We start from the raw sequence: 14,935 nt of genomic DNA, 5'->3' as shown, positions 1-14,935 counted from the left end.
ATTTTTGAAAATCTTATTACATTGCATTTATTCATCTATTTATGCACTGACACAGCACTGTTTTAATTATTGAGGTTTTATAATATGTTTTGATATCTAGTGGGCCTTGTCTTCACTCATTGCTCTGTTTTTACTAAGCTTTTCCATTTTTTCTTTCTTTTCTTTGTTTATGAGCTGTAGAATTAGGCTATCTACTTGGAAGAAAACCTGCTAATATTTTTTAAAAATTTTATTACATTTCAAAATTAATTGGAAATATATGTCTTTACGATGTTGAATTTTCCTACCTAAGAGGATATGTCTATCATAAATAAGAGAATTCAACAAAAGTGTCAAATACAAAATTGATATATAGATATCAATTATATGTTACATATAGATATAAATTTACTATATAAAATGTGCATTTTATATATGTATATAACAACCATTTATTGAACAGGAAGTCCTTTCCCCCTTGCTTGTTTTTTTGGCTCTATCGAAGGTCAGATGACTATAGGTGTGCAGCTTTATTTCCCTGGTTTACATTCCCACTAGCAGTGTAGAAGTGTTCCCTGATTGCCACACCCATGCCAACATCTACTGGTTTTTGATCTTTTTATTATGGCCATTCTTGCTGGAGTAAAGTGGTATTGCGTTGTGGTTTTGATTTGCGTTTTCCTGATCATTAGTGACAGTGAGCATTTTTTCATGTTTGTTGGCCATTTGTATATATCTTCTTTTGAGAATTGTCTATTCATGACCTTAGCCTACTTTTTGATAGAATTGTTTGTTTTTTTCTTACTAATTTGTTTGAGTTCATTGTAGATTTTGGATATTAGTCCTCTGTCAGATGTATAGACTGTGAAGATTTTCTCTCACTCTGTGGGTTGTCTGTTTACTCTGCTGACTGTTCCTTTTACTGTACAAAGATGCTTTAGTTTAATTAGGTCCCAGCTAATTAAATTTGTTTTTATTACATTTGCTTTGGGTTCTAGGCCATGAAATTGTTGCCTAAGCCAATGTCTAGAAGGGTTTTTCCAATGTTATCTTCTAGAATTTTTATTTAGTTTCAGGTCTTAAGTTTAAGTCCTTAATCCATCTTTAGTTGATTTTTGCATAAGGTGAGAGATGAGGATCCAGTTTCAATCTCCTACATGTGGTTAGCCAATTATGCCAGCACCATTTATTGAAAGGATGTTCTTTCCCACTTTATGTTTTTGTTTGCTTTGTCGAAGATCAGTTGGCTTTAAGTATTTGGGTTTATTTTCGGGTTCTCTGTTTTGTTCCATTGGTCTATATGCCTATTTTTATACCAGTACCATGCTGTTTGGGTGACTATGGCTTTATAGTATAGTTTGAAATCAGGTAGTGTGATGCCTCCAGATTTGTTCTTTTTGCCTAGTCTTGCTTTGGCTATGCAGGCTCTTTTTTGGTTCCCTATGAATTTTAGAATTGTTTTTTTTGTAATTCTGTGAGGAATGATGGTGGTATTTTGATAGGGATTGTGTTGAATTTGTAGATTGCTTTTGGCAGTATGTTCATTTTTGCAATATTGATTCTACGCATCCATGAGTATGGGATGTGTTTCCACTTGTTTGTGTCATCTATGATTTATTTCCGCAGTGCTTTGTAGTTTTCCTTGTAGAGGTCTTTCGACACCTTTGTTAGGTATATTCCTAAGTACTTTATTTACTTTTATCTTTTGCAGCTATTGTAAAAGATGTTGAGTTCTTGATTTGATTCTCTGCTTGGTCACTGTTGGTGTATATAAGAGTTATATACACCAAGGAGGTGGCGCTTTCCAGAAAGCATCAGCTCTAGTAGCGTGGAGGGGGACCAGCAGTGGGCAGGGTCCTAGAACTCCCAAGATTATATATCCTTTGTCGCCCACTACAAGGGTGGGCAGACAGGGACCATCAGATGGGGGCGGGGCTAGGTGTGTCTGAGCTCAGACTCTCCTTGGACTGGTCTTGCTGCGACTGCTGTTGGGGGGTGGGGGTGAGGTCCCAGGTCACTGGAGTTGTGTGCCTAGGAGGATTATAGCTGCCTCTGCTAAGTCATGCAGGTTGCCAGGGAAGTGGGGGAAAGCCAGCAGTCACAGGCCTCACCCAGCTCCCAGGCAAACTGAAGGGCCAGTCTCACTCCCACCTGTCCGCTGCAATAGCCTCGAGTGAGGTGAGTCAGGCTTGAAAACTTGCCCAAAGTTTTCCACCTCCCTGTTGCAAAAGAAAAGGGCTTTAGTTCTTCCCCTGCCTGTGAAGTCTGCAAGCCAGATTCATACCCTCCCCTGAGTTCTGGCCAGGAGGCTTCTAGCCCCATTCAAATTGTTACACAGTTCAGCTAGAGAATTCTTTCTCCCTGTGCAGTTTTACCCCCTCCTCTGGCCACCCCACAGATAGATCCCTGTGGTGCCAGGCAGGACTGGCTGCTTGGGGACCCAGCGAGCTCACAGGGCTTTCTGCTGCTTTCTCTACCCCTGTATTTCCCTCAGCCCGGCTCTCTAATGTCTAGTATAGTTGAAAGTCAGGTAATGTGATGCCTCTGACTTTGTTCTTTTTGCTTTGCTATTTGGGCTTTTGTTGTTGTTCCATATGAATTTTAGAATAGCTTTTTCAAATTCTGTAAAAAAAGACATTGGTAATTTGAATGAAAAAAAATTCCATGTCCACAGACTCGAAGTATCAATATCATTAAAATGGCCATACTGCCCAAAGTAATTTACAGATTCATCATTAACATATTATCGTTAACTATAGTCACCCTACATCCTACGTGGTATAGAACACTAGGCTTATTCCACCTATCTAGCTGTAATTTTGTATTCTTTAAAAAAAATCTCTCTCCATCTCTCCTTTACCCCCACCCTTCTCATCCTCTAGTATCCTCTGTTCTACTTTTTACTCCTTTGAGATCAATGTTTTTAAGCTTCCACATATGAGTGAAAATATATGGTGTTTAACTTTCTGTTCCTGGCTTATTTCACTTAACATAATGTCCTCCAGTTCCATTCAAGTTACCACAAATGACAGGATTTTATTTTTTTTAATTTTTATTTTATTGGTTGTTTTATTAAGAAAGTTCATTCAATTTTATCAAATGCCTTTTCAGGGTCTATAGAAGTGACCATGTGATTTTTATCCTTAAATACATCAATATGATAATATGTATTATATATTATGCATAGTACTAATATTGAACTGTTCTTGCATTTCTGTCATGGTGAATTATATTCCTTTAGTGTGCTGATGGATTATTTTGGCTAATACTGTATTTAGAATTTTTCCTTGATATTCATAAGTGAGATTGGTCTGTGATTTCTTATTTGCCACCCTTGTAATCCTAGAAGCTACTGGTATAAATACTTTTTGTGCATCATAAAAGTAATATGGAAAATTTTCTTTCTTTTTCTCTGCTCTGGAAGTGTTTAAGTAACAGTGAAATTGTCTGCTTTTAAAGAGTTTGGTAGAATTCCTCTGGAAATCATCTGAACTTGGTACTTTTTTAAAAATGTAAAAGTTTTGCTTGCATTTTGAAGCATTATATTGTATTTATCAAACTTAATCTTGTTAGAATTATCTTCTCTGGGCCAAGTAAATTTTATTTTCCTAGAAAATTATCAATTTCAGACAGATTTACAAATGTATTTTCTGGAATTGAACAGGTAGTCTGTTACTATTGTTTAATTTCATCTTTCTGTGGTTAATTCTTGCATTTCCTTTTGTTTTAATATTTGTGTACTTGTATTACTCCCCATTTTTGATTAGGTTAGATAGTGACTTATTTATTTTATTGTTTACTTTCTACTACTAATTTGTTCCACTGTTTTCTTTGTTCTAACTAATTGAAATCTACTTTTATCTTTATCATTTTTTTGTTTGTTTCGTTTGGTTTGTAACTCTTATTCCAATTTTCCTCTGAGCATAGTTTTATCTTTCATGGTTTCTGAGATGTAGTATTTCCCTATCGCTAGTCTTTAGAAATTTAGCAAATTTTTTTTGTAATCCTTTTGATCCACCAGTTGTTCAAAAGATTTTTTTTAATTCCTAAACCTAACTGTCTTCTAGTTTTCTGAAAATTTCCATTACATTTTCACTTCGTTAAAGTGATAAAATGATTAAAGAATTTCAACTACATTATTTTTACTTTTTGGACTTTATTGAGCTTTCCTGTAGTCACATATATCATCTATTTTATAAACTTTCACAGGCATTTGAAGAGAAGATACATTTTTTTTTCAGGATAAAAAATTTGACTTATTAATTACTTTATTTTTCTATAAATCTACTTAGTTTTTTCCATTTGGGCTTTCATAAATCAAGACGTGAATTAGAGTGTCCTACTACTAGTGTGTTTTTGTGTGTTTCTTCTTGTGTGTTCAATAATTTCTGCTTTATATATGTGGCTGTCATATCATTTGCTATGTAGTCATAACTGTGCCTATCTTTATTGAGAATTGTACTCATTATAAAATTCTCTCTCTTATTTAATTCGATGCTTTTTAGCCTAAATTCCTCCTTTTCTTCATCAAGATTGTGACCTCTGATTGAATTTTCTCTGCTTTGCCTAATATACCCATGGCTGTATTTTAATTTTCAACCTTTTACCATCACTTTGTTTTAGGTGTGTTTTCACAGAGAGTTATAATTTGCATTTTTATTCCAGTTTGAAAAAGAACTTCCTTAATAGATGAGTTAAGCCCATTTATACTTATTAATATAATAGATTAGTTTTCTCTTAGGTTTGTCTTAATGCTTTATATTATTATTTTTATGATTTTTAAAGGAAGTCTTTTGCTAAGTAATTTGCTTTTATTTTCACGTATTTATGATACCTAAGAAAGTTGCTACTTTTGTTTTAGCAGTTGCCTTTATTTAATAGCGTTAGACTTTTTATTTCTTTTGACAATACTTGTTTCCTAAGTGAGTAAAGATAAAGGTGAAATTAGTGTACACAATCTTTCTCACTCTATTTCATCTATCACCCAATTATATTCGATATTGTGATTTTTCTTGGTTTTCTGGTGTTTCCCTAACACAGATATAGATTTTTTTATTGCTTGATTTCTTAGATTTTAGTTATATCCTTCACGCACAGATGTTAGAGATGACGTAATTAGAGAAAACCCTCTAACTCATCATTTTTTAATCTTTTCCTTCCCAGATTAGAGACATGCAAAAGTCTAAAATATTTTTCTAATTAAAAACATGAGGTCATACAACATAGCAAAATGGCTACTATTTCAAAGCTTTCAACTGAATGTTTCAGAAACAACTTAATACAAGTATTTATTTTTAAATAGTTCTCTTCTTACACTGCTTGGCCTTTCACATCATTAACATTTTAATTGAAAACCTGAGTACCATACTTCAACCCATGGATAATTGATCTGGGCTCTGCCAGAGCAAGTAGCTAGACCATTAACTAGTGAGACCCTGCCATGTAGACAGCATGGCCTCAAGTTCTCTTTTAAATTAACATCTCAAATGGGAGGTAGTGATATGAGGTAATGATTGAAAGCTTCTGTTTGCAATCATTTGTAATTATTAATGGTGCTTAATCATGCTCATTAACTCATCCTCTTAACCCTGACAATTGCTGGGTTTGATCATGTTCTACTCCATTACCTATGTTTTTATTTCCATACCTTGACAAATATCTATCTTCTGTGTGTCAAAGCTATGTAGTAGATGTGAGTAGATAATTTTATTTTATTTTTTGTGGAGGTATTATTTGGTATGTGGGCTATATTAATTTTGGGAGAATATATAGGATCATGTCACACTTAAATTAAAATCCAGCAACTTTTTTGGTTACTGCTTTGTTGAGTCTGGTATCCATAATATTTAGTGTAATAATTTGTAGATTTTTTTTATTCCAAGTGATAACGTTAAGGTAATTTTAGTGGTTGGGAGGCCTTGAATTTCTTGTGCCAGGACATTTACATATGAAGTAATCAGTTTGGGTGGAATAGCATCATTTTGATAAGGACAAGAGAGAAAAAACCAAAATCGAAAATTATTTTACAAATGCCACGCTATCTTGATAGAGAATATCAAGGTGTCCACCATAATTGTTCTTTTTGTCATCAATAATTTATTCAGTAATTATTTATTGAACAACTATAGTAGCCCAGACACTGTACATGACCCCAGGGATACAATGGCGAACCATATGGACATGGATTATCCCCAGTGGATTTCTAGTCTACAAATAAACACACAAGCGAGAATTATCATGGCAATAAGTGTTTTGAAGAAGTAACATTCTAGGAGTGTATAGCAAAGACCATATTCTGCTGGAATGCCATGATGAGAGTTTTGATGTTTATCCAAAGGCCAAGACCAGCTACATAATTGGTGGGGCCCAGTGCAAAATAAAAATGTGGGGATGGTTTTTCAAAACTTATTAAGAATTTCAAGACAGTGGCAGCAGAGTATTAAACCAAGTGCAAGAACTTTTTCAGCACCCTGCCCTGTGTGACTGTGCAGGTCACAAGTGGATACCGCTGGCCTTGCCTAAGGGCAATCAGAAGCCAAAGAGAAGGTTTAAGTAGAGAAGAGATGATTGAATTGGCATTTGAACAAGATAAATTCCTTAAATTCCTCAATTGTTCTCCCAAGGCATATTTAGTTAGTGAGTAAAGGCAAAGAGTATTAGTATTTCCCAGATTTAGAGTTAAATATCGCTATTATTTTTCTAAGTTATGTGCCTAGATACATAGGTATCTGGAATCCGCCCTCTTAATTAACTGGCAGAGGTAGTAAAATGGTGAAATCTGAGTTTTTTGCTTTATGTTTTCCTAGGTAAACCAACATTTTAATATACTCGAATGATTTCACCATGTAATCATTTAACAACATACACTTATTTTCAACAGACAGGAATAGTGCTTAAAATAAGTATTGTGCTTCTTGCTTAGAACCAGCTAATGTTCTGTGACAAAAGAATTAAGAATTCAAAAACGTGAAAAAGAAAATAATTTGATTAGCACAAGAAGGAATAACTTCCAGCTAATCCTTGCTTGTTGTAATAGTTTGCATATTGTGCTAGGAAATATGAGTTCTGTTGTTTTAAGATAATACATTGTATTTAATATGTAGCCTGTAATCTAAATGTATTGAGAATCAAATCTTTTGTCACTCATCACCGCTGAAACAAATCTTGAATATTCTATAATGTAAGAAATAAAAAAAAAGTTCTCAACCATTTTAGTTTTTGCACTAATAATGCTAAATTTTTAATGTGTGCAAATGTATTTCAAAATACCTTTCAAAGAAATAATATTATAATCAAAATAAAAAAGATTTGACAGTAGTCTGCAGTTTAATTTCTTGAAACACAGAGAAACAATTTTCTTGAGAGACTTTAGTGACAGAATAGAGTCAACCTTTCATCAAAGCCCCACACCTCTAGAATTCTACAATTTTTTAGGAGAATTCTACAATCTCATGTTTTATTTTTTCAAAATCTGGATTATTCAAGTTTATGCTATGGAAATGGTTACAAAAGAGTATTAAAGGCTTACTCTTAAAAAGAGATTTTAATTGAAAAACTGAAAAAAAATAGTTGTGATATCTTTTTGTCCAATTATATTGAAAATCACTGCACACAATATAATGACAAAGTTACTCACCTAGGTACACAAGTGATGATTCTTCAACTGTTTGTTGCACAGCCTCGGAGAGGAAAAAGCTAAGTACACAATCACTCTGAAAAACAAAACGAAACATAATATTTCTTCATTTCTTATATTTGTTACTCCTATTCATTATTACACACAATTGCCATGTATATCATTTTAAAATAGATACCTGTTGTAGATTCCACAAACAGAAAGTATATTAGAAAGGTTTATTAGGTCAATGCTATCATTTTACCGTTAAGTTAAACTAAACTTTTGTGTGATTGGAGGTCAGATTACTTTCTGTTTCTTCAAGAGGTTCAAGTGTGCTCTGCTTTTGGACCTCATCATAAATGTCCACATTCTTGAATTTTACAAATATGCATGCATTTCACATCTCAATTTTTGAAAACAAGGTGTATCCTTGGATGGCCTTTCTGAGAAAAATTACTCTGAGTGGGACACAGATGCTCACTTAGTGAGTAACAATTAGTGAGTAACAATACTCAAGGTTCAATTCTAGGAATACTCGCTGAGTACTGACTACACTCAGAGCACTAAGGAATGTCAGGGGATATTTCAAGACAGAAAGATGCATAAGGTGTTCTCTCTCTTTAGAATACAATTAAGTGGAGAAAACAGATTATTACTTTAATAAAAATTCTAGTTATATATAATTTTACTATGTACAGAGAAGCATGTTTCTCTTTTAAATAGGGATAATCACAAACAAATTGGCATTTAACCTGATCTCCAAATGAATGGCTAACTGGGAAGTCTGGGAACAGCTTTTCCTTAGTAAAACTGGCACACATTTTGTTGTAAGCTACTATATGGCCAAAAGTAGCCCTCTCCATGAGATCTTATATTATTATCTAAAGGGCACCAAAGAATGATTGATTATTTCCTTGGACTACCTTTCATAGGTTGATACCCTAGTAGCTGTCAAAGCTGCCTTACAGCCTCCCTGTTCTCTTCTCTCACTGTCCAATGGCTGTTTCTGCTCTTCCCCAGGAGACTTTAACTTCCAACTCTGACTCCTTCTCTGCTAACAACTATCTCTACTTCAAAGAAAATAAAAGGCAGATGGAAATTCCTATACTTCCTGCCATAAAATCTACAGACACACAGCTTTCCATCCTCTTACAATGGAAAAAAATATGTCTTTCCATCTGTTATAGTTAAATTATTTCCTCCTCCCAAATTCATATCTTAAAGTTCTCATCCCCGGTACTCCAGGACATGATCTTATTTGGAAATAAGGTCATTGCTGATGTAATGAGTTAAGTTAGGATGGGGTAATACTGCAGTAGAGTGGGCCCCTAATCCAATTGACTGGTGTCTTTATAAAAAGAGGAAATTTGGGCACACTCATAGAAGGAAGACAAGGTGAAGAGACATAGGAAGAAGACGACCATCTACAAGCCAAGGAGAGAGACCTGGAATAGATTCTTTCCTCATAGCCATCCGAAGGAACCAACCCTGCAGACATCTTTATTTCAGACTTTTAGCTTCCAGAACTGTGAAACAATAATATGCTGTTGTTTAAGCCATCCAATTTTTAGTAGTTTGTTATGGCAGTCCTGGCAAACCATCTAATGCTGAGCCCTTTATCTGTGCCTTGGATTCTATTAGTTCCTCCTCAGGAACCTTGTAGAAGATTTCCATCTATATTTTAGCCACTTCACCCTTCTTCCCTTTTTCCTCATTAACATAAAATATGGTCAATTCTGTCCATTTTAAAAACTAACAAACAGGTGAGTCAAACCACCCAAAGTATACTCACACATAAATCGAATTTTGTCATTAATGCCCCTTGCAAATTGTGTGTTATTTTTCTCTTCCCTGATGCAAACAAACCTATGGGAAGAATTGTCTGTGCTCACACTGGTTCTACTTCTTCAATTTCTACTCACTTTATGATCAACTACATTCAGGTTTCTGCCACTAAATGTCCTCTGAAAAATGCTCTAATTATCTTCTCTCACAACCCCTCTCTTAAAAAAAAATACATATATATATTTCAAAACAAATGGGAATTTCCTTTGTCACGATATAGCTATTCCATTTTTAGTGAATTCTGTCTTTTCTTTGCTTTTATATTCCATGTTCTCCCAAGTGACTGTCTTCCCTTAGTCTTGCCATCACTTCTGAGACTTTTTTGTGGACTCCTTTTCCTTTTGCTTATGATTTAAGTTTAAGTGTTTCTAACTTCTAGGCTCATCTCTTTTATTACTGTAATGTATCCTTTCTGAGTGATACTATGATCTTTGGTGACATCTATAATGATGCATAAATCTAAACATTTATTCCAGATTTGTCTCCTAAACCTAAGCCCTCTATCTCAAAATATCTTTTTATTGGTTCACTTGACTCTTCTAAGGACAAATCAAACCACAAAAGTATGCCACTAAATACTTTTTCCTTTCCTCCACCTCAATTTGCTTCTTCTCTTATGTCCGTGTTCAAAATAGAGTGTACCTACTTGGTTTCTCTGTTCTCCTCACCCCATACCTGAAATTAATTGCTAAACTCTGTGGATTGTACCTGCTAAATATCTCACCTATCCATCTTCTCCTTCCAGGTATACTAATATCATCTAGTTCCAACATCATCAATTCTCATCTATGTTATAGCCTTGATGCTTGTCTTGGGTCCTTAATACTGATCTTGCTACCCTTTAATCCAATCCATTCTCTACACAATTGCTCAACAGATCTTTCAAAATGAAAATCTAATCATTAACTGCTTAAAACTTACAGTGATTCTGCATTACTCTTAAGAAACAGACCAACTGCTGAACAAAGCTTGTAAGACTGGTCTTGAGTGGGATCTTGCCTGTTTCCCTATGTTCTTCTCTCACCCTTTCTCATCTGGTGCTTCAAGCTTACCTTTGCTGAATTATGTTTACTTTCTCAAAAGTGTCATGGTCTGTCACCTCTTTGTCTTCCTACATTCTCCTTTCTCTTTCTTTTCTGCCCCTATGCACCCATTTGCCCAGGGTTTGTCATGTTCTCTTTTCTCTACTCTTGTTAATCTTAGTAAAATACAAGTGCAGACTGTGACTTATTCACTTATGCCTCTCTTCAATAAAACAGTGTTTATTTCAATAAATACTAGTTAACAGAAACAAACTGATGTCTGTCTTCAAATGTAGAATACATCCGTTTCAAATGCAGATATTCTTATCTGCATAGTAGTTTATGCATCATTGTAAATTAGTCACCAATTTTCTTCTATGTATCATTGTAAATTAGTCAGTTGCCAATTTTCATCTGTGAATTGATCTCTTGTGAACTTGTTTAATAGAAGTCTACTTTTAAGAAATAGACTCATATTCAAGGAGATGACCAAGTCAAGATTTTTTATTTTGAAAACGTAAAATCAAACCTCAGACTGCAGAATCTGTTTAAGGAAATTTGACCCTCTTTGGCCTTTTGACAACTAGTCAATTACTCTTCTTTGGTGACATTTTGCCCTCATCATCCAATGGTTATTAAACTTCAATAGTAGGCAAGAAATCTTTCCAATTAGTGTCTGAAATGTCACTACTAGCTAATTATTCCCTTGTGTTTGCACTGTCATATCCTTCAAGTCCTCATTTACAATTCTGGGTATGGTTGACTAAATACTAACTTCTTATTGTAACAAGGTTATGTTCTCTCCTGGGAATAAACAAACAAGATCCAGAGTCAAGAGAGGGATAAATCAATAAAAGAGATAAAGAAGGTACAAAAAGTAATATTACTGGATCTCAAAATGATCAACTTTTAAATTTTCTTAGATTTGATTTTGCTTATATGTATGCATCCCACAGCTTTTTAGCATATTGCACTACCAATAGATAGTCTGAAGATTTATAGAAATATCAGTGCTACAGTTGCTCTCATTAATAACTTATGCCAGTGTTCTCCACGGTATTGACCTCCAAACAGTGTTGCCACATTTAGTAGTGTAGGTTGGACACTGCACAACTCTAAGGGGCCATTTTCACATAGTCTATGATGTATGCAGGAGGGTTCCCCATATGTAGGGTTACCAACTAGAGTAATAAAAACAGAGGGTGCCCATACAATATTTTGGACATACTTTTACTAAAAACTTTATGGTTTATGGAAAATTCAAATTTAACTGGGTAACCCGTATTATATCTATCAACCCTAGAATATGAGGTGTTTGGAAAGTATGTGGCCATACTTTTGGTTGTGTCAAGGACTGGAGGATACAGCTAGAAATTAATGGGCAAGGTCACTTATCCTAAGTGTCCTAAAATACCTAGAGGATTCTCACATTATGAAGAATGTTTCTTTTCTGCTTAATTCCTCAAGTGGTTGTAGTTTCCCAGGTTAAAAAAAAAAACTCTGAATACTGTATTCTATAAATGAGAAAGTTGGATACCAGAGAGAATCAATACAAACAAAACTGGGACCGTGTAGTTACTAAGTCCAGGCTCACTTATGTGACCACTGAAAATGGACTATAGAAGTGAAGAGTGTTGATGGGGGACAGGCAGGAGAGAGCAAGAGAGAACTTTGTAGGGAAGCTAGAGCACATTCCTCTTCTAGCTTAAGGCTAGATTGACCTATTTATCAATGTAAAGAAGAAAAGCATTACAATCATGTTTGTTTTAAGAAAGATGAAAATGGAGCATTGTGGAAAAAAGAAAAGACAGCAATAAGCCTTGGAGAATGCCATGGGCAAAATTCCTTATGTGCTAAACACATTGTATTCTCCGAGCATTCCATTCCTCTTCCCCTTTAAGTCTCTGAAATGGTACCTGTGGTCCCTCTCATTTTCTTAATAATCCTGTCCCAGAAGAAGGTGGGGTAGGCATCCTCTTTGCATTTCCTTGCTCTTCTAACCTCTATTTTTTTCTTCCTTCATAAAAATGCCCAGATTTGGCCGGGCATGGCGGCTCACGCCTGTAATCCCAGCACTTTGGGAGGCCGAGGCGGGTGGATCACGAGGTCAGGAGATCGAGACCATCCTGACTAACACGGTGAAATCCAGTCTATACCAAAAATACAAAAAATTAGCCAGGTGAGGTGGCGGGCGCCTGTAGTCCCAGCTACTCGGGAGGCTGAGGCAGGAGAATGGCGTGAACCTGGGAGGCGGAGCTTGCAGTGAGCCGAGATTGCGCCACTGCACTCCAGCCTGGCCAACAGAGCGAGACTCTGTCTCAAAAAAACAAACAAACAAAACAAAACAAAACAAAACAAAACAAAAATCCAGATTTGAATAGTGTGTCTACTGACTATACTGCCCTCTACCTCCTGTTATTGCACTTGCCTACTTATCATAGGTCACTGGAATTCATAAAGATGCTATAATTTATTTTAATAAAGAAAAATTTTGACCTACATTTCTCTGCAAACTCTTTCATCTTTAGAGCAAAGCTCCTGCAAGGATGGTTTTCTGCTTTCTATCTCAATTCCTCTCTTTACATTCTCCCTTAAGCAATTCCAATCAAGGTTTGTTCCTAAGATTCCCATCAAACTGTTTTTCTTTTTCTTTTTTTTAATTTTAAAATCGTATCTAATTTATTAATAGATCCATAAATAGATCTCCTGATTACAACTTTAATCTTCTTTCTTTTTATAAAAAAACTTTTAAGTTCATGGGTACATGTGCAGGTTTGTTATATGGGTTCCCTGTAGTTCTTTTTTCTGATCCTCTCTTTCCTCCTAACCTCCACCCTCAAGTAGACTCCAGTGTCTGTTGTTCCTGTCTTTGTGTTCATGTGTTCATGTGTTCTCATACTTTAGCTCCCACTTATAAATGAGCTAGAAATTAATGGGCAAGGTCACTTATCCTAAGTGTCCTGAAATACCTAGAGGATTCTCACATTATGAAGAATGTTTCTTTTCTGCTTAATTCCTCAAGTGGTTGTAGTTTCTTATAAATGAGAACATGTGGTATTTGGTTTTCTGTTCCTGCATTAGTTTGCTAAGAACAGTGGTCTCCAGCTCCATCTATGTTCCTGCAAAGGATATGATCTTGCTCTTTTTTATGGCTGCATAGTATTACATGGTGTATATGTACCACATTTTCTTTATCCAATCTGCCATTGAGGGTATTTGGGTTGATTCCATTTCTTTGCTATTGTAAATAGTGTTGCAATAAGCCTACACGTGTATGTCTTTATGGTAGAGTGATTTATATTTCTTTGGGTATATATCCAGTAATGGGATTGCTAGGTCAAGTGGTAGTTCTGTTTCTAGCTCCTAGAGGAATCACCATACTGCTTTCCACAATGCTTGGACTAATTTACACTCCCACCAACAGCGTATAAGCATTTCTTTTTCTCTATAACCTCTCTAGCACCTGTTATTTTTTGACTTTTTAATAATAGCTATTCTGACTGGTGTAAGATGGTATCTCATTGGTTTTGATTTGCATTTATGTAATGATCAGTGATATGAGTAATTTTTCCTATGCTTCTTGGCTACATGTATGTCTTCTGAAAAGTGTCTGTTAATGTCCTTTGCCCACATTTTAATGGGGTTGTTTTATTTTGTTGTAAATTTAAGTTTCTTATAAATGTTGGTATTAGACCTTTGTCAGATGCATAGCTTGCAAGTATTTTCGCTCATTCAGTAGGTTTTCTGTTTGCTCTGTTAATTATTTCTTTTGCTGTGCAGAAGCTCTTAAGTTTAATTAGATCCCATTTTTCAATTTTTTCCTTTTGGTGTGATTGATTTTGGTGCCTTCATCATGAAATTTTTGCCTGTTCCTGTGTTCAGAATGGTATTGTCTAGGTTGTCTTCTAGGATTTTTATAGTGTTGGGTTTTGTATGTAAGTCTTTATTCCATCTTGAGTGGGTTTTGTATGTGGCATAAAGAAGGTGTCCAGTTTTGATCTTCTGCATATGGTGAGCCAGTTATCTCAGCAGCATGTATTGAATAGGGAGTGCTTTCCCCATTGCTTTTATCAGGTTTGTCAAAAAATGGTTGGCTATAGGTGTGCAGCCTTATTTCTGGGCTTGTTATTCTGTTCTACTGGTATATATGTCTGTTTTTTTAAAAAATCAGTACCATGCTGTTTTAATTACTGTCTCCCTGTAGTATAGTTTTGAAGTTAGGTAATGTGATGCCTCCAGTTTTGTTTCTTGTTTAGGATTGTGTTGGCTATTCAGGCATTTTTGTTTTGTTTTGTTGTTGTTGTTGGTTTTTGGTTTCATATGAATTTTAAAATAGTTTTTTTCCAGTTCTGTGAAGAAAGTCATTGGTAGCTTGATAGGAGTAGCATTAACTCTGCAAATCATTTTGGGCAGTATGGCCATTTTAATGATATTAATCTTTCTTTTTTTTTTTTTTTTTTTTTTTTTTTTT

At 35.0% G+C, this 14,935-nt stretch overlaps 1 protein-coding gene across 3 annotated transcripts in view; it reads right to left on the bottom strand.

Annotated features, from left to right (window-relative positions):
- The window catches only part of PIK3C2G (phosphatidylinositol-4-phosphate 3-kinase catalytic subunit type 2 gamma), a 394,884-nt gene that overhangs the window by 46,901 nt on the left and 333,048 nt on the right, over positions 1-14,935 (bottom strand). For all 3 annotated transcript variants that reach the window (XM_025401956.1, XM_025401957.1, XM_025401958.1), the window contains one exon: positions 7,616-7,691. In XM_025401956.1, coding sequence (XP_025257741.1) covers positions 7,616-7,691 — 76 coding nt within the window. The remainder of the gene's footprint in view (positions 1-7,615; positions 7,692-14,935) is intronic.

The sequence above is a fragment of the Theropithecus gelada genome, chromosome 11, assembly GCF_003255815.1.
Source record: "Theropithecus gelada isolate Dixy chromosome 11, Tgel_1.0, whole genome shotgun sequence".
Taxonomy (NCBI): Eukaryota; Metazoa; Chordata; class Mammalia; order Primates; family Cercopithecidae; genus Theropithecus; species Theropithecus gelada.
This window is presented reverse-complemented; position numbering and strand designations above follow the sequence as displayed.